The following is a 13,736-nucleotide window of genomic DNA, read 5'->3' as shown; positions in this document are numbered from 1 at the left end:
GTAGCCAAAATGTGTCTACCCCAATGCTGAATTCAGTGCTCAATTCCTGGAATCCTGCCATATATTTCTTATAAGAAAAGGACAGGGGGGGAGGGGAAGCTTTTTTAAGTAATTTTTTTTCTTGACTGCTTCTTTAAACTTGTTGTTCCCTCCAGGACTTAACTCACTGGTTTTAGTACTGTAGACAGTGGAATAAGAATTTAATTAAATGAACAGAGAAACCGTACATGATTTAATTCTATTTTCCACTTTTCCTGTATGAATGTTGCAATTTTCCTTTGCCATTCACAGGTTAAGGAAAGGGAAGCCCTTTGAATATTAAATGGTGTGACGGCGCGTTGGGGGTCCCCCGTCTCCTGCACCCCGAAATGGCACAAACAGACTGCACCAGCCGGTGGAATAGAGGAAGTTTATTGCCTCTCCAGGATACAGCACAGCACAGATGGAATCTGGTCACAGAGCTGGGCTAGGATGCCTCAGGCCCCCTTGAGATGGGGGAGACTGGGCCCCTAAACTCCAGCCCCTTCCCCTAGGCTCTCCTCCATGCTCTCAGACAGAACTAACTAAATTTCCTTCCAGCCCTGCCCCCCCAGTCAGGGCAGCATTCCACCTTCCTTTGTTCCTCTCCATGGGGGGTGTCTGGCCACTGGTTCAACAAGTTTGGCATTACCTCTGCCTAGTGAGGTTTTCCCTGCTGGGTCTTGCTCCAGACAGCAGGGGTCACCACAGCCCAGCAAGTACCCCCACTACGTCACAAATGGTATCTAAGGACTTTTCTTTTTAATTATTGTACACATGGCCAGCCAGAGTTTGAGTGCCAGGCCATAGACAGGACATACATGACCTCTGGTGATTTTATTGAATACTAAATGAGTAGGAAGAGAAATAAACCACTTGGTTATAACTATTGCCCTTCTCTGTTCCCCTCTCCAGATGCACTAGAGAGAACAATATTCAATTCTATCACAGCCAATGTAAGTCCAAAGCGAAGACAATAATGGACACAAATACGTTGCTCAAATGTAATGAACAATCCCGCCATCTGGCCAGAACAGAATGTCATTGAATTATGAAGATTCAGACTGCATCAGTGTGTGTGTCTTTCTATTTTTTACTTTAATTGTAATGATCCCTGTGGAAGGATGTACTTCTCTTTCTCATGGGGGCTTTAAAAGTTATTTTAATTCAATACACTGACAAGGAATGACTTGCCCAATCGGCTTTCTGAATTTTCTTCTTTGAAATTGATATCACACATATGAAAGAAAAGGGTAAAGGCCAGTACCTGCCACAGACAATATGTTCAAATAAAACCATTTATGGTTCAAGTTCAGTAATTCCTAGCAATGGCACATGTGCTTGCATTGTTAAAGGACAGATATTTGGCACTTAAACCTCTCATTATACTTGTGAAAATGCAAGATGGTTTCCTGGCAAATATTGCAGCCACAGAAATAGATAAAAGAGTACACTGAACACAGAGTATTAAAGTGACAAGAGACAGTGTTGCAGATAATATGGTACCAAGGGAGGAGTCAAATTAGAAAAAAATCATCTATTTGAAACTGTGGTACTTAGGATCAAAAGACATAAAAGAATGCAAAGTAGCATGAAGTGGACATACCAGGGGTCAGCATGTGGCCATTAGTGTTATTGCTGAGATCAGAGCTAGTTATGATAACCACTATTGTGTCATTGATTCCTGGTTCTCCTCTTTCAGTCTGCATCCATCTGTTGTCTCTTATACTTTGTAAGCTCTTAGGAACAGAGGTTCTTTTTGTTCAGAGAGCTCCTAGAACAAGGAGGTTCTGCTGCATGACCAGAGTTCTCAGATGCTACCATAATATAAATAATACTTAAGTGTGGGATCAAGCACATAAATCTTGCTAATTCTTATTTTTTAAAGAATCAATTTGTTTTTTTAATTCTTTTCCATTGTGATTTAATATCTTGTGACCTTTGTTTCCTACTCTGTTTCCAGGATCCTTTTGCATCACCCTCCTCAAAGAGCCCATGTCACAGTGATTTGGCTTTGCCCAATGAGCATTAACAGGATGTGCATGAAGACTAAACATAGTTTATGGCCCTAACTGAGAAGGCAGCAACATGAGACTTAAGGAACTTAATTCTATTAGTACTTGCTTTCAGACTATGTGTTTTCCAGTGGCTGTAACTGCTGAAATAAAGAGTTGCCTTCTTGTGTTTGCAATTATTATGGCATAATAGAAACATATCCAAGTGCATTGATTTTCTAAATTGCAAGGCAGGCCAACCTACCATTTCATATATGATGCAAGGAGCCATACTGAACTGGCAATAAAAATCTACACAAAGCACTAATCTATATAGAAGCCCTTTAAAGTTAACTCAGAGGTTGTTGACTAAATTATAGTTTAGGACACAGAAAACACTTGCAAATATACCATAGGCATTTCAGGTTAGAACAATGTTACAGAGCACTGGATAGGAGTTTAATATCCATTTTTTTATAGTGGATACTGTAGTGGCCCCTATTGAGGCTGACCAAATTGACCAACACTGTCCTTTATACTCTCCACTTTCAATTGATTATGACTATAATAATTCAGAATCAAATTTTCCATGTTTGGATGTGTCTGGCACATTTTTTAAAAATTTGATCAGAACAGAGGTCAGCAGTTTTCAAGTCTGATCTTTCAAGAAAGGTAGTTCTATTAAAAAAACCCCAGGTTTCTAATTTTAAAAAAAGTATCCAAAACTATAGCATATTTGATGGTTTGGTGAAAGAACTTGAACAAAAAGGGAAATAGTTTCAGAAGTCACCCAACACTCGCTTCCCGAGGGATAGAGCTGGCACCCCTGGAAGGTAGGGCTGGGGAAGCTGGTGGTGGCTAGGGATGGTTGCTATGGGTGGTGGCTGAGGGTTGGAGTCCCGCCCACCCTAAATTCAACCAATTTTGACCAAGTTATAAAAAAATTGTTCATGTTTGTTGCTTCTGGAAGTCTAAACTCTTGCTGCATGCTCTGCTTCATGCTATCCACCCACCTGAGCAGGTATATAGAATCTTGGACAGGGCTATGCGCAAGCTGCTAACTTGAGCCACTGTGCCCACACTGCTATTTTTAGCATGCTAAAAGCTGCCTTGCAACTGCATTTGGACAAAGCACTTAAATCAAGGATTCCCACATCCTAAATAAGTATCCTAACCACTGGGATACCTTGGGGTGAAATGCTTACACACACACTCTCGCTTTCTCTCATGATCTGAGAAATCTCTCTCTCTCTCGTGATCTGAGAAATGGATAATGTATGAATTCCAGTTTGATTTTATGGACCATATGTATTTTTATGACTACACTATGTGTTGCCTCATGCTTCTTGTGCTAACAGACAGAGGAATGTTGTCTAAATGTCTGCTTATGAATTGGTTGGTCTTTGAAGACTATCAGCACATGAACTGATATTACCTGGGGAGATCTGCATCCTACATAAAGCCAGTTTTCTCAAACTTCTCTGCATGGGGGTCTTCAAAGGAAATGAATTTTCCCAGAAGCAGAACAAAACCAAGATATAAGTGGCAGGATTTTAAATGAAAAGGGATTTACAGAGATGAAAGAAGCCTTGGAAGGAGAGAGGAACAGAGGGTCATACTTTTGTGGCAGATGAGATCTTTTTAATTGCATGATAACTGAGGAAGAAAGAAACAGGCTGCAGAGGAAAGGTTCCATATGATTCAGAAGAGAAGACATTTGTGTGTGTGGGGGGGAGGGTTAATGGACTTCTTATAGGACTCTGACCTAAGCCCAAAGAATGCTGAAGAGCAGTAAGAAAAACAAAGCAAGTAAATGTATATAGGTGTCTAGATTTGTATATTTCTTGTGCTGTCTACACAAATTAGTCCAGTGGTAGACAGCATGGCCTTGACCAATTTAATGTACCTCCTTTGCACACATGCACATCACACATCACTTTATTAGGTCTATTTTTAGATAAGGTATAATGTGGAGCTATCAAATGGTGATGTTACCATAGCAACAGGGATAAACATTGACAACATCAAGAGGTTAAAATGACCAGTTTGAAATACTGCATTCACTACTGTTGATTTAATGACTCTATGTATTATTTCAAGATATATAATTGTATTTTGTTGTGGCCTTGTAAGAATGGCCATACTAGGTCAGATCCATGGCACAATATCTAGTCTTCCAACAGTGGCCAGTACTAGATGCTTCAAAAGGAATAACCAGAACAGGTCAAGTTTGAGTGATCCATCCCATGTCATCTAGTCTCATCTTCTGGCATTGGATATTTAGGGATAGCTGGACAACAGGGTTGCATCCCTGACCATACTGGCAAATGGGCATTGATGGACCTATCCTCAGAAGCATCACAACGGCTATAGCGGCTACTGCTTCAGAACTGGTTGGACACCATGGCTGTAACTCATCTGAAGAAAACAGGTCATCTGAAATTAGCAAAGACAGTATGCCTTTCTTTTTTGATGAAGATTATCACTATTATGCAGTTTGTCCTGGAGAAATCAATTCGGCTGTGACATCTGGCTGTCAGTTATGTTTTCTTCTCCTTGGTGAAGAAACCACAGTTTAATCTGGCTTATATCAGTTTTACTTGCACCTGTACATTATAGTCATGGGAGAGGACATAACAAGTAAATACGAGGAGAGACAGAGGAAAGAAATTGATATAAAGGTCCCTCCGAAAAAGTGCTGCTCACCATTTATAAGTAGCAAGCATGATTTTCCATTTACAGAATCAAGCAGAGCAGCTTGACCAATACAAAGGGTCTGCACGGCAAAGCAAAGGGAGAAAAGCTGAAAATAAAACCCTGAACCTGGAAAGGCAAGGAGGAGCTGGAAGGAAGCCAGGGTGCAAGTCCTTTGGGCATTAAATATGCTTCTAGACCGCATTTCTATTTCAAACATTTTTTCACATATTCAAGCTAGATTTCAGATTCAAAGTCTCCAGTAAATTCAGCTGCTTCCCTTGATTTCATCATCAGCAGTCCCAGGATCAGCCTACATCTTCTCCCCACTCACTGTCCCTGCAAATTTTGCAAGTGGATCCTACCGGGAGCTTGAGCAGCTTCCAAAATCCTGAAACTACTGTCTATGATGCCTTGTCACCTCACCACCAAAACCTTCTTCTTGTATGCAAAACGACTATGTCTTGTATTTGGAAACAGAATGCTCCCACTTCTGTGCTAAAATAAATGAAGCAGGCAACACTAGCAAATTGAGAGGTTGCATTCTGGCATGTAAAAGATCCAGAAACTTGACTACGCACAAAATACAGAAGGCATATTAACTGACTAATGAACATTTAGTTCAGAACACAGTTTGAATCTGCTATAAGGACTTTTTGTTCTATATAACTAAACACATGCTGAATCGAGAAGAATTAAATGTCAAGACATACTTATATTAAATGATATGCAACCAACAAATTTGGTAGAGCTTAGCTAAGTTTTCTATCATTTCTATAAGGTACAAATGCAGTTCAGAAAGCTGTTTTCTAATGAGGAGAAATGTTCTTGTATTATATGCTTGGCTCTAATTTTGCTTTTATAAACTCTGAATATAATTCTGTTCAAAATGTGAATTCCTTCTCCATTCTTTAAAGCTATAAACCCTTAATAAATTCAAAAATTCTATTTTTAGTAAGCTAGAAGAAAAGTCAACAAAACATAACAAAGAACTAAACTGTCAAACTTGTTTAGTGTGCAAAACACCCAATCTATCTCTTCTGGCAGCCTGAATCAAAGATAGATAGTAGAGTCAACAAATGAAATACAGTTTTCTTGGAGAGATCTAAGACCTGATATATCTTCTACCGAATCATTGAGAACTGGATTGCCATATCAACTGTCTTCAAGGACCACAAGTCTGTGGCTTGCAATGGTCAGTATTTTGATAGTATATTGCAATCCAGAACACATTGTCTAAATTTAAAATGGTCTCTCAAAAATTGACTGCTATTCTTAGTTCTTTCTTTATATGTGTGTGTACTCCTTAATTATTTCTTCCTTGATTGAGTTTGTATTTCTACTGTTTATGCTTGTCCTATATTCCACCCCCTGCCTTCTGATAAATTAAGGAGTAACGATATAGCATGAAAGCAAAATTGATCACAGCAAGAGTTTTATGTGGTCTTAATTGTATCCTCCTTGTGTCTCAGAGAGTTATGAAAATGGTTCCTGGGCAAAGTGAAGTGAAACCAACATGAAGGACTTCAACAAACCTATTGACTTCTCAGTACAGATAAATGGACTGATCATTTAATTTTGATGCTATCAAAGAGCTCTGAAATGTGGACACTACCTCCTTTGGTTCTTTTTTTTAACATTTTGATCACAACTCTAACAATGGTATCTATAGCTTCAGAGGGGTAGGCGAGTGAGTCTGTAACAGTAAAAACTTAAAAAACAACAAATAGTCTAGTAGCACCTTAAAGACTAACAAAACATGTAGATGGTATCATGAGCTTTCATGGGCAAAATCCACTTCTTCAGATGACCGGAGTATAATAAATCCAGATCCCAGAATAAATAATGGCATCTATGTTTGTGTCCTGTACTGTGTTGTGTTTGCAAAACTATGATACTATTAAAGAAATAGGAAAAAAAATACACCAGTGCTCAGACAGGTGCTCACAGAGAGTCGCTGCTTGAAATAACAGTTCTCTCTCTCTCTCTTTCTCTCTTTCTTTCTCTCTCTCCTGTAGTTTAGTTATTTTCTATTCTTAGTGAGAAGCAGGTTACAAATGCAAAACTGTCATCATGATTATTTAATCCTTGTGACTCCGTGAGGCAAACTCTAGTACTGGGAACTGGACTACTCAAACTAACAGTGCCAACACACAATAAGGAGGGATACAGTTTGATGACAATCATGAACAGAGTTTCATAAAAGGCTATCAAGGGGATAAATGAAAGACCCTGCACTTTCACATACAGGCACCAGTGGCTATTTCATGGGTATGTGTGATCGATAGTAAGTCACACACAGATTTCTGGTCCACTTTTCTAATACACTTGCACCTCAGTTTGGGCGATAATGTAGTGCACTTCAAATGGGTATGTGAGACTCAAACCACATACAACAAAAGGTGAGCAGCTGGAAGTGGGAGCATTGGTTACCTGCATGAAAGAAGGATTACCTACAAAACTACTTTCAGAATGTGAGAGAGAACCAGAAAAGGGTGGGTGACTATTCTAGAGCTACCCCAGCCTTCCTTCATGACCACAGCCAAGATGAAATAACATTACATACCTTATTACAAATGCAGCAATCTATGGTAGGTTTAAAGAGAACAGGAGAGAGACAGAGACAGACAATCATGTATGTACGTACAACCAATTACTCACTTTGGATTTTCAGCACCTGGCTTCTTTCTTCGGAATATACTGAGGAATGTGTTGGACCTACAAGGAGCCTTGCCATCCCCAACGTGCATACGCACCACATCGGAGGTGGTGAAGGCACTGCGGACATTCCTCTCAGGCTTGGCAATGATGATATACATCTTGGGAGTGAACATGCACCCCAGGGCTACTGTCACACTGAGGCTCACCGCAAAGCAGGTGGTGATAATCTTGTAGTTGCTCCCGAAATAAATAGGCACAAAGGCCAGCCAGATGATACAGGTGGTGTACATGGTGAAGGCAATGTACTTGGCCTCATTAAAATTGGCGGGCACGTTGCGAGTCTTGAAGGCATAATAAGTGCAGCTCATAATGAGGAGTCCATTGTAGCCCACTGGGGCCACCACACCTAGATTGCTGGTGTTGCAGATCAGGAAGACTTCCTTGATGCTGGGATAGGAGAGAATAGGCATAGGGGGCTCCATGATGATTAGTGTGACCACCAGTGTCAGCTGCACACTGATCAAAATGGAGGCAATGACCACCTGTGCCCAAGCACTCATGAAGCGTGGCTTGCGGGTGCAAATCTTCTTCTTGCTCCCTGCCAGGATGCGTGCAATGCGGTTGGTTTTGGTCACTAGAGCAGAGTAGCACATGGCAGAGGAGAGGCCCACCAGAAGGCGCTGGAAGTAGCAGGAAATGACGGTGGGCTTAGCTATAAGGGTGAAGGGACAGATATAACCCATAAAGATGCCAGCAAGTATAATGTAGCAGAGCTCCCGGCTGGAAGATTTGACAACAGGGGTGTCCCTATAGAGCACAAAGATAAGAGTGACAAACATGGTGACCAGAATCCCCAGGCAGGAGAAGACCACAGCCACGATAGACTCTATATTGCTCCATTGGAGATACTTTACAGGGATGGGTTCACATCCTGTGGTATACAGAAAAGAAACGAAGTGTTAGAAGAGTACATGCTAGAAGGATAAACTGCTTTCTGGGTGCCAAACTAGAGTATAAACATTAGTGTAACCAATGTGGCATGGATTATTATACTCGTTTTACAGATGACTGAGCTAAAGCACAGAAAGGTTAAGATTAAATACATTAAAAAGTACTTGTCAATTTGAGGTGTCCTTATTGCACTCAGCACCCAAAACCAGAAACTCCTGAATTCTTTAACTGACTTTCCAAAGGCAACTGAATAATTTGGAGACAATCCCCAGAAATCCTTGCTCCTAAGCTAACACCCTCTCCCTACCTATTACAACAGCAAAGTGATGATTATCAACAGTTATGGGCAAGGATTGGAAGATTTCATAGGGAGTTCAAGGGTTTCAAACTGCAAACAATTTTGTATATTCACAAAGCTAATGTAATTTAAACTCATATTTTTCAAGGGGTTATTTCATGATTTTATTAAAAATAAACAAAAACAAAAATGCTTTTCATCTGTTTTTTAGACAAAGGCAAGCCTATTTATGTGGATTAGAAACACCACTAAAAGCTAGACTGGAACAACTGAGTACCCCTACCTGATAGATGTAACCGTGTGTGTGTGTATGTGTGTTTCATTAAAATGTTTCTGTCTTGTTGTTTCTTTACAGTGTCTGTTTACACTTCTCTAGATCTCTGCTCCATTTTCTCCCTATATTTTCATTAATTTTTTCCCTTTATGCTCCTTCACACATTCTCCTCTAAAGACAATATGAATTCAATGACATTAATGTCAAATCCATAAGGTATGTGTGTATTTGAAAACAGACATAAAGGATATCACCTAATCCTAGTAAAATACAAGTAGTTATAAGGAATGGGACTTACTTTGGATAAAACTACAATTAAATTACAAGAATGTTAAGGCTGCAAAGTCAAACAGAAGACAGAAAGTACTAGAAATACAGAAGGTAACCTTCATTTTGACAACTTAGGCCCTCTAGCCTGTCATCCTTCTAGTCCCAGACACCCTACCCACCTCAGTTCCTCTGAATAGTCTTTCACCTGCTCCCCACCCCAAGATCTGTGCCCATCTCCCAGTTCCCCACTTCCTCATCCCAGTGGCTCTTTGTCCAAGCTTCACATCTCAATGCCTCCCTCCAGGAAACCTGGTTCCTTGTCTTACCCACTTGCATACTGACCCTCTTATTCAAGTTATGCTCTCCTCCCTAACCCAGCTCCTCACACCTGTGCAATGAAGTTGTGTTGTTTCCCTTTCTCCTCCTCCTTACCTGGGAAGCAGCAATGGAAGCATTGAGAGCACAGGGGAGACAGCCTTGCTGCTCTCAGTTATGGTGTCTAGCACCATACTGGCCCCTCGGTGCTGTGAGGCTCAATTGTTGAGAAAAGTCCTCTATCCCTGAAACCTTGAGATGGGGGGGCATGTTCAGTACTAACAGAATCTTTGGAGAGGTCTCTACTGAGCATGTGCACACTGAGATTTTCAGAGACTCATAGTATGTGATGCTACCACTACCAAATGTCAAGTCCTTGCTTCAGGGTGTGGAGGTCTCAGTGAAACAGATATGAGAATTTTTTAACATGGCCCAGTCAACATATTTCCCCAATGTTCATTCTGAGAAACAGATGACCCACATTCGCTGAAATATTCACCAAAATACAGATAAAAAGCAAAATTGCACGGGCAATTTCAGCCTGAATAGTTAAAGATTGGCAAATGTATAAGCAACTGAAAACAGGGTCTTGTCATCAAAAGCAGCCTTGACATAGGTGGTACTATTCTGCACTGCCTAATACAACAGCAACAGCGGTGCTAATTTTTTTGCAGCTCAAGGAGCAGGTTTAAAAGAAAAACAAGTGCACGCCCTGCTCTTGTGGTGAGATAAGGGGCACCTCTCATCATGTGTTCAGGATGCAATGGAATTGAAAATAAAGATGTTAATTAGGCCTGAAAGCTGTGGCCAACAGCCACAGCAGTTCTGAGAAATAGAATCAGCTGCCATTTTGCTTGTATAATAGATTAATAGTCAGAAGCAACCAAGCATTTTGATTGATATTAAACGAAGCTTTGTTCTCGATTGGTATGCCAGTATTGCAGCACTGGTCTGGGCACTAGAAGAGCCTAGTATAGTCTGAATTTAGTATCACCAAGCCCTATTCTCATTCCTCCAGCATAGGCAACATGTTCAATGCCTTGGCCATGATTCAACAGAGCCTTTACACACACAGTTAGCTTTAAGAGTGTGTGTAAGACAAAGAAATCTGTTTAGATACATGGTGCAATTTCGGTGTGCAGACAAGCCCAGTGGGCCACAACATACTCTCTTTGGGCTGAGGACATTCCATGACACCCGGCCATGGTGTCATGAACTGCTCACATTAATGGAGTGCTTTGACTGGTATGGGAAGAAGAGACACATGGGGGTAGGAAAGCTATGTAAAACAAGACAAACAGGAAAGAGAGGCAGTAAAATAAAAGTTTGCAAGCTTTAAAAAAAAACAGGATATAGAAAGTAATAACAAAAGGTAACAGAGTTAATTTACCATGTGTAGTGAAAACCAGTTGGCTAGGGTTTTTTTTTTCTACTTTGCCGTCCTATGCTTTAACTATGAAATATTTATCAGGGCAGAAGGCTAATTGATTTTTATTTAAAAAAATGCTATTCACATTATAAGGCCAAAAATACTCTCCAGAGGTGTTTCCCGTGATTGTTAATACATGTCTTATGCAACTGAAGTCATAAGATCTTTACAATGGATATTGTAATAGACCTATAAAACTACTTGTCCTGTCTTGTTCTATTGGTTACTTAAAGCTGGAAGAAACTGGATGTTTTAGCTCAGACATTTGTTTCCTTTCCATACATTCTGATAAAACAAATGACATCAGTTATTAAAAGGATGTTCCTGGCAGGAGCCCCCAAAATATTGATTTTAATTAAATTCAGAAAAAAATGGTTTATATAGTTCAACAATGAGAAATTCTCCCTGTCCTATCACTCCTATATTAGGGTATGTCTACACTACAAAGTTAATTCGAACTAACAGCCGTTAGTTCGAATTAACTTTGATAGGCGCTACACAGGCAAACCGCTAGTTTGAACTTAATTCGAACTAGCGGAGCGCTTAATTCGAACTAGGTAAACCTCATTCTACGAGGACTAACGCCTACTTCGAATTAAGTAGTTTGAATTAAGGGCTGTGTAACCACTTAATTCGAACTAGTGGGAGGCTAGCCCTCCCCAGCTTGCCTTGGTGGCCACTCTGGGCACCACCAGGGAAACTCGTCTGCCCCTCTCCCGGCCCCGGAGCCCTTAAAGGGGCACGGTCTGGCTACAGTGCCCGCGCCAGATGCAAGCCTGCTAGCACCCAGCCAGCAGACCCTGCACCTGGCACGGCACGAGCCAGCCACCCGCTGCCACCCAGCCCTCTGCCTCTTCCCAGGACCAGGCTGGTGGCTCCCGGGAGCCTGCCCTGGGCTGCAAGAGGCGGGCACCCACCTGGTCTAGTGTGGACATCGTGGACCTCATCGAGGTTTGGGGGGAAGCCTCCAAGGTCCACGACCTCCGCACTAGGCACAGGAAAGTGGCCATCTAGGGCAGGATAGCTGCCAGCCTGGCCACCCAGGAGCAGGTTTGCATGAAAATCAAGGGGGTCCAGTGAGACCCCCGACCCTGAGCCCTGAGCTTAGAACATAAGAACATAAGAATGGCCGTACTGGGTCAGACCAAAGGTCCATCTAGCCCAGTAGCCTGTCTGCCGACAGTGGCCAACACTAGGTACCCTGGAGGGGATGGACAGAAGACAATGACCAAGCCATTTGTCTCGTGCCATCCATCTCCAGCCTTCCACAAACAGAGGCCAGGGACACCATTTCTACCCCCTGGCTAATAGCACTCCATGGACCCAACCTCCATGACATTATCTAACTTCTCTTTAAACTCTGTTCTAGTTCTAGCCTTCACAGCCTCCTGCAGCAAGGAGTTCCACAGGTTGACTATTTGCTTTGTGAAGAAGAACTTTCTGTTATTAGTTTGAAGCCTGCTACCCATTCATTTCATTTGGTGTCCTCTAGTCCTTCTATTATGGGAACTAATGAAGAACTTTTCTTTATGCACCCTCTCCACACCACTCATGCTTTTATAGACCTCTATCGTATCCCCCCTCAGTCTCCTCTTTTGTAAGCTGAAAAGTCCCAGTCTCTTTAGCCTCTCTTCATATGGGACCTGTTCCAAACCTCTGATCATTTTAGTTGTCCTCCCCTCTCCCACCCTCTCTCTTCCACGACTCCCCAGAGGTTAATCCCTACCCCCACCCCGAGTTTTGTTAAATAAAGAGAGTTTCTATTTTTGAACACACGTGTCCTTTATTTTGTACACCAGGAAGGGGGGCTAGAGAGGGGTAAGTGGAAGGAGGTGAAGGAGGAATGGGGTACGAGCCCCCGATGGGGAGGACTGGGGTGGCTCCTCGGGGTGGAAGCTCTCCTGCAGTCCCCTGATTGCTGCCCCCCCCCCAGACTGCAGCCTGCAGCAAGTGCAGCCAGGCTGATGGCCGAGTACTGTGATGTGCCTAGTGTGGGCATTCAGGGCACTCCAAGCCAGGACTGCTTTGCTGTCCCTCATCGAGTTAGACAAGCGAGCGGGGAACTCCTGAGAACTGTCTGTCCGGGGTGGGGGTCGGGTCCCTTTAAGCACAGCCCTCGGCTAGCCTAAAACAGCAGCTCCACGCTCTAAATCCTAATCTGATGCCCTGCCGACACTGCTTCCGGCCAACCTTAACCTCGGTTCAGGGTCCACTCAATGTGGACATGCTAGTTCGAATGAGCAAAATGCTAATTTGAACTAGTTTTTAGGTCTAGATGCACTAGTTTGAATTAGCTTAATTCGAATTAAGTTAGTTCGAATTAGTGCCGTAGTGTAGACATACCCTTCTGCTGAGTGTGGGTATGTTTAGACTACAGGCTTTTGTTGACAAAAGCTTTGTCAACAGATACTGTAGACAAAGCTTCTGTCAACAAAGAGCGTCTAGACTACAGCCAGTTCTGTCGACAAAGCAAGCCACTTTTTTGACAGAGAATCTAGATGCTCTCTTTTGAAAAAGCACAGTGCCCCTGGCCTCTGTTTGTGGAAGGCTGGAGATGGATGGCACGAGACAAATGGCTTGGTCATTGTCTTCGGTCCAACCCCTCCAGGGTACCTAGTGTGGGCCGCTGTCGGCAGACAGGCTACTGGGCTAGATGGACCTTTGTTCTGACCCAGTATGGCCGTTCTTATGTTTTTATGTTCTAAGCTCAGGGCTGGGGGTCTCACTGGACCACCTTGATTTTCATGCAAACCTGCTCCTGAGTGGCCAGGCTGGCAGCTATCCTGCCCTAGATGGCCACTTTCCTGTGCCTAGTGCGGTGGTTGTGGATGA

At 42.3% G+C, this 13,736-nt stretch overlaps 1 protein-coding gene across 1 annotated transcript in view; it reads right to left on the bottom strand.

Annotated features, from left to right (window-relative positions):
• GRM1 (glutamate metabotropic receptor 1) overlaps window positions 1-13,736 on the bottom strand; it is an 82,495-nt gene that overhangs the window by 37,478 nt on the left and 31,281 nt on the right. The window contains exon 6 of the mRNA XM_089777161.1: window positions 7,368-8,298. Coding sequence (XP_089633287.1) covers window positions 7,368-8,298 — 931 coding nt within the window. The remainder of the gene's footprint in view (window positions 1-7,367; window positions 8,299-13,736) is intronic.

The sequence above is a fragment of the Pelodiscus sinensis genome, chromosome 3 (genome assembly GCF_052426305.1).
Source record: "Pelodiscus sinensis isolate ZL-2025 chromosome 3, ASM5242630v1, whole genome shotgun sequence".
NCBI classification, from domain to species: Eukaryota; Metazoa; Chordata; order Testudines; family Trionychidae; genus Pelodiscus; species Pelodiscus sinensis.
The sequence above is the reverse complement of the archived record's forward strand: the minus strand, read 5'-3'. Positions and strand labels throughout refer to the sequence as shown.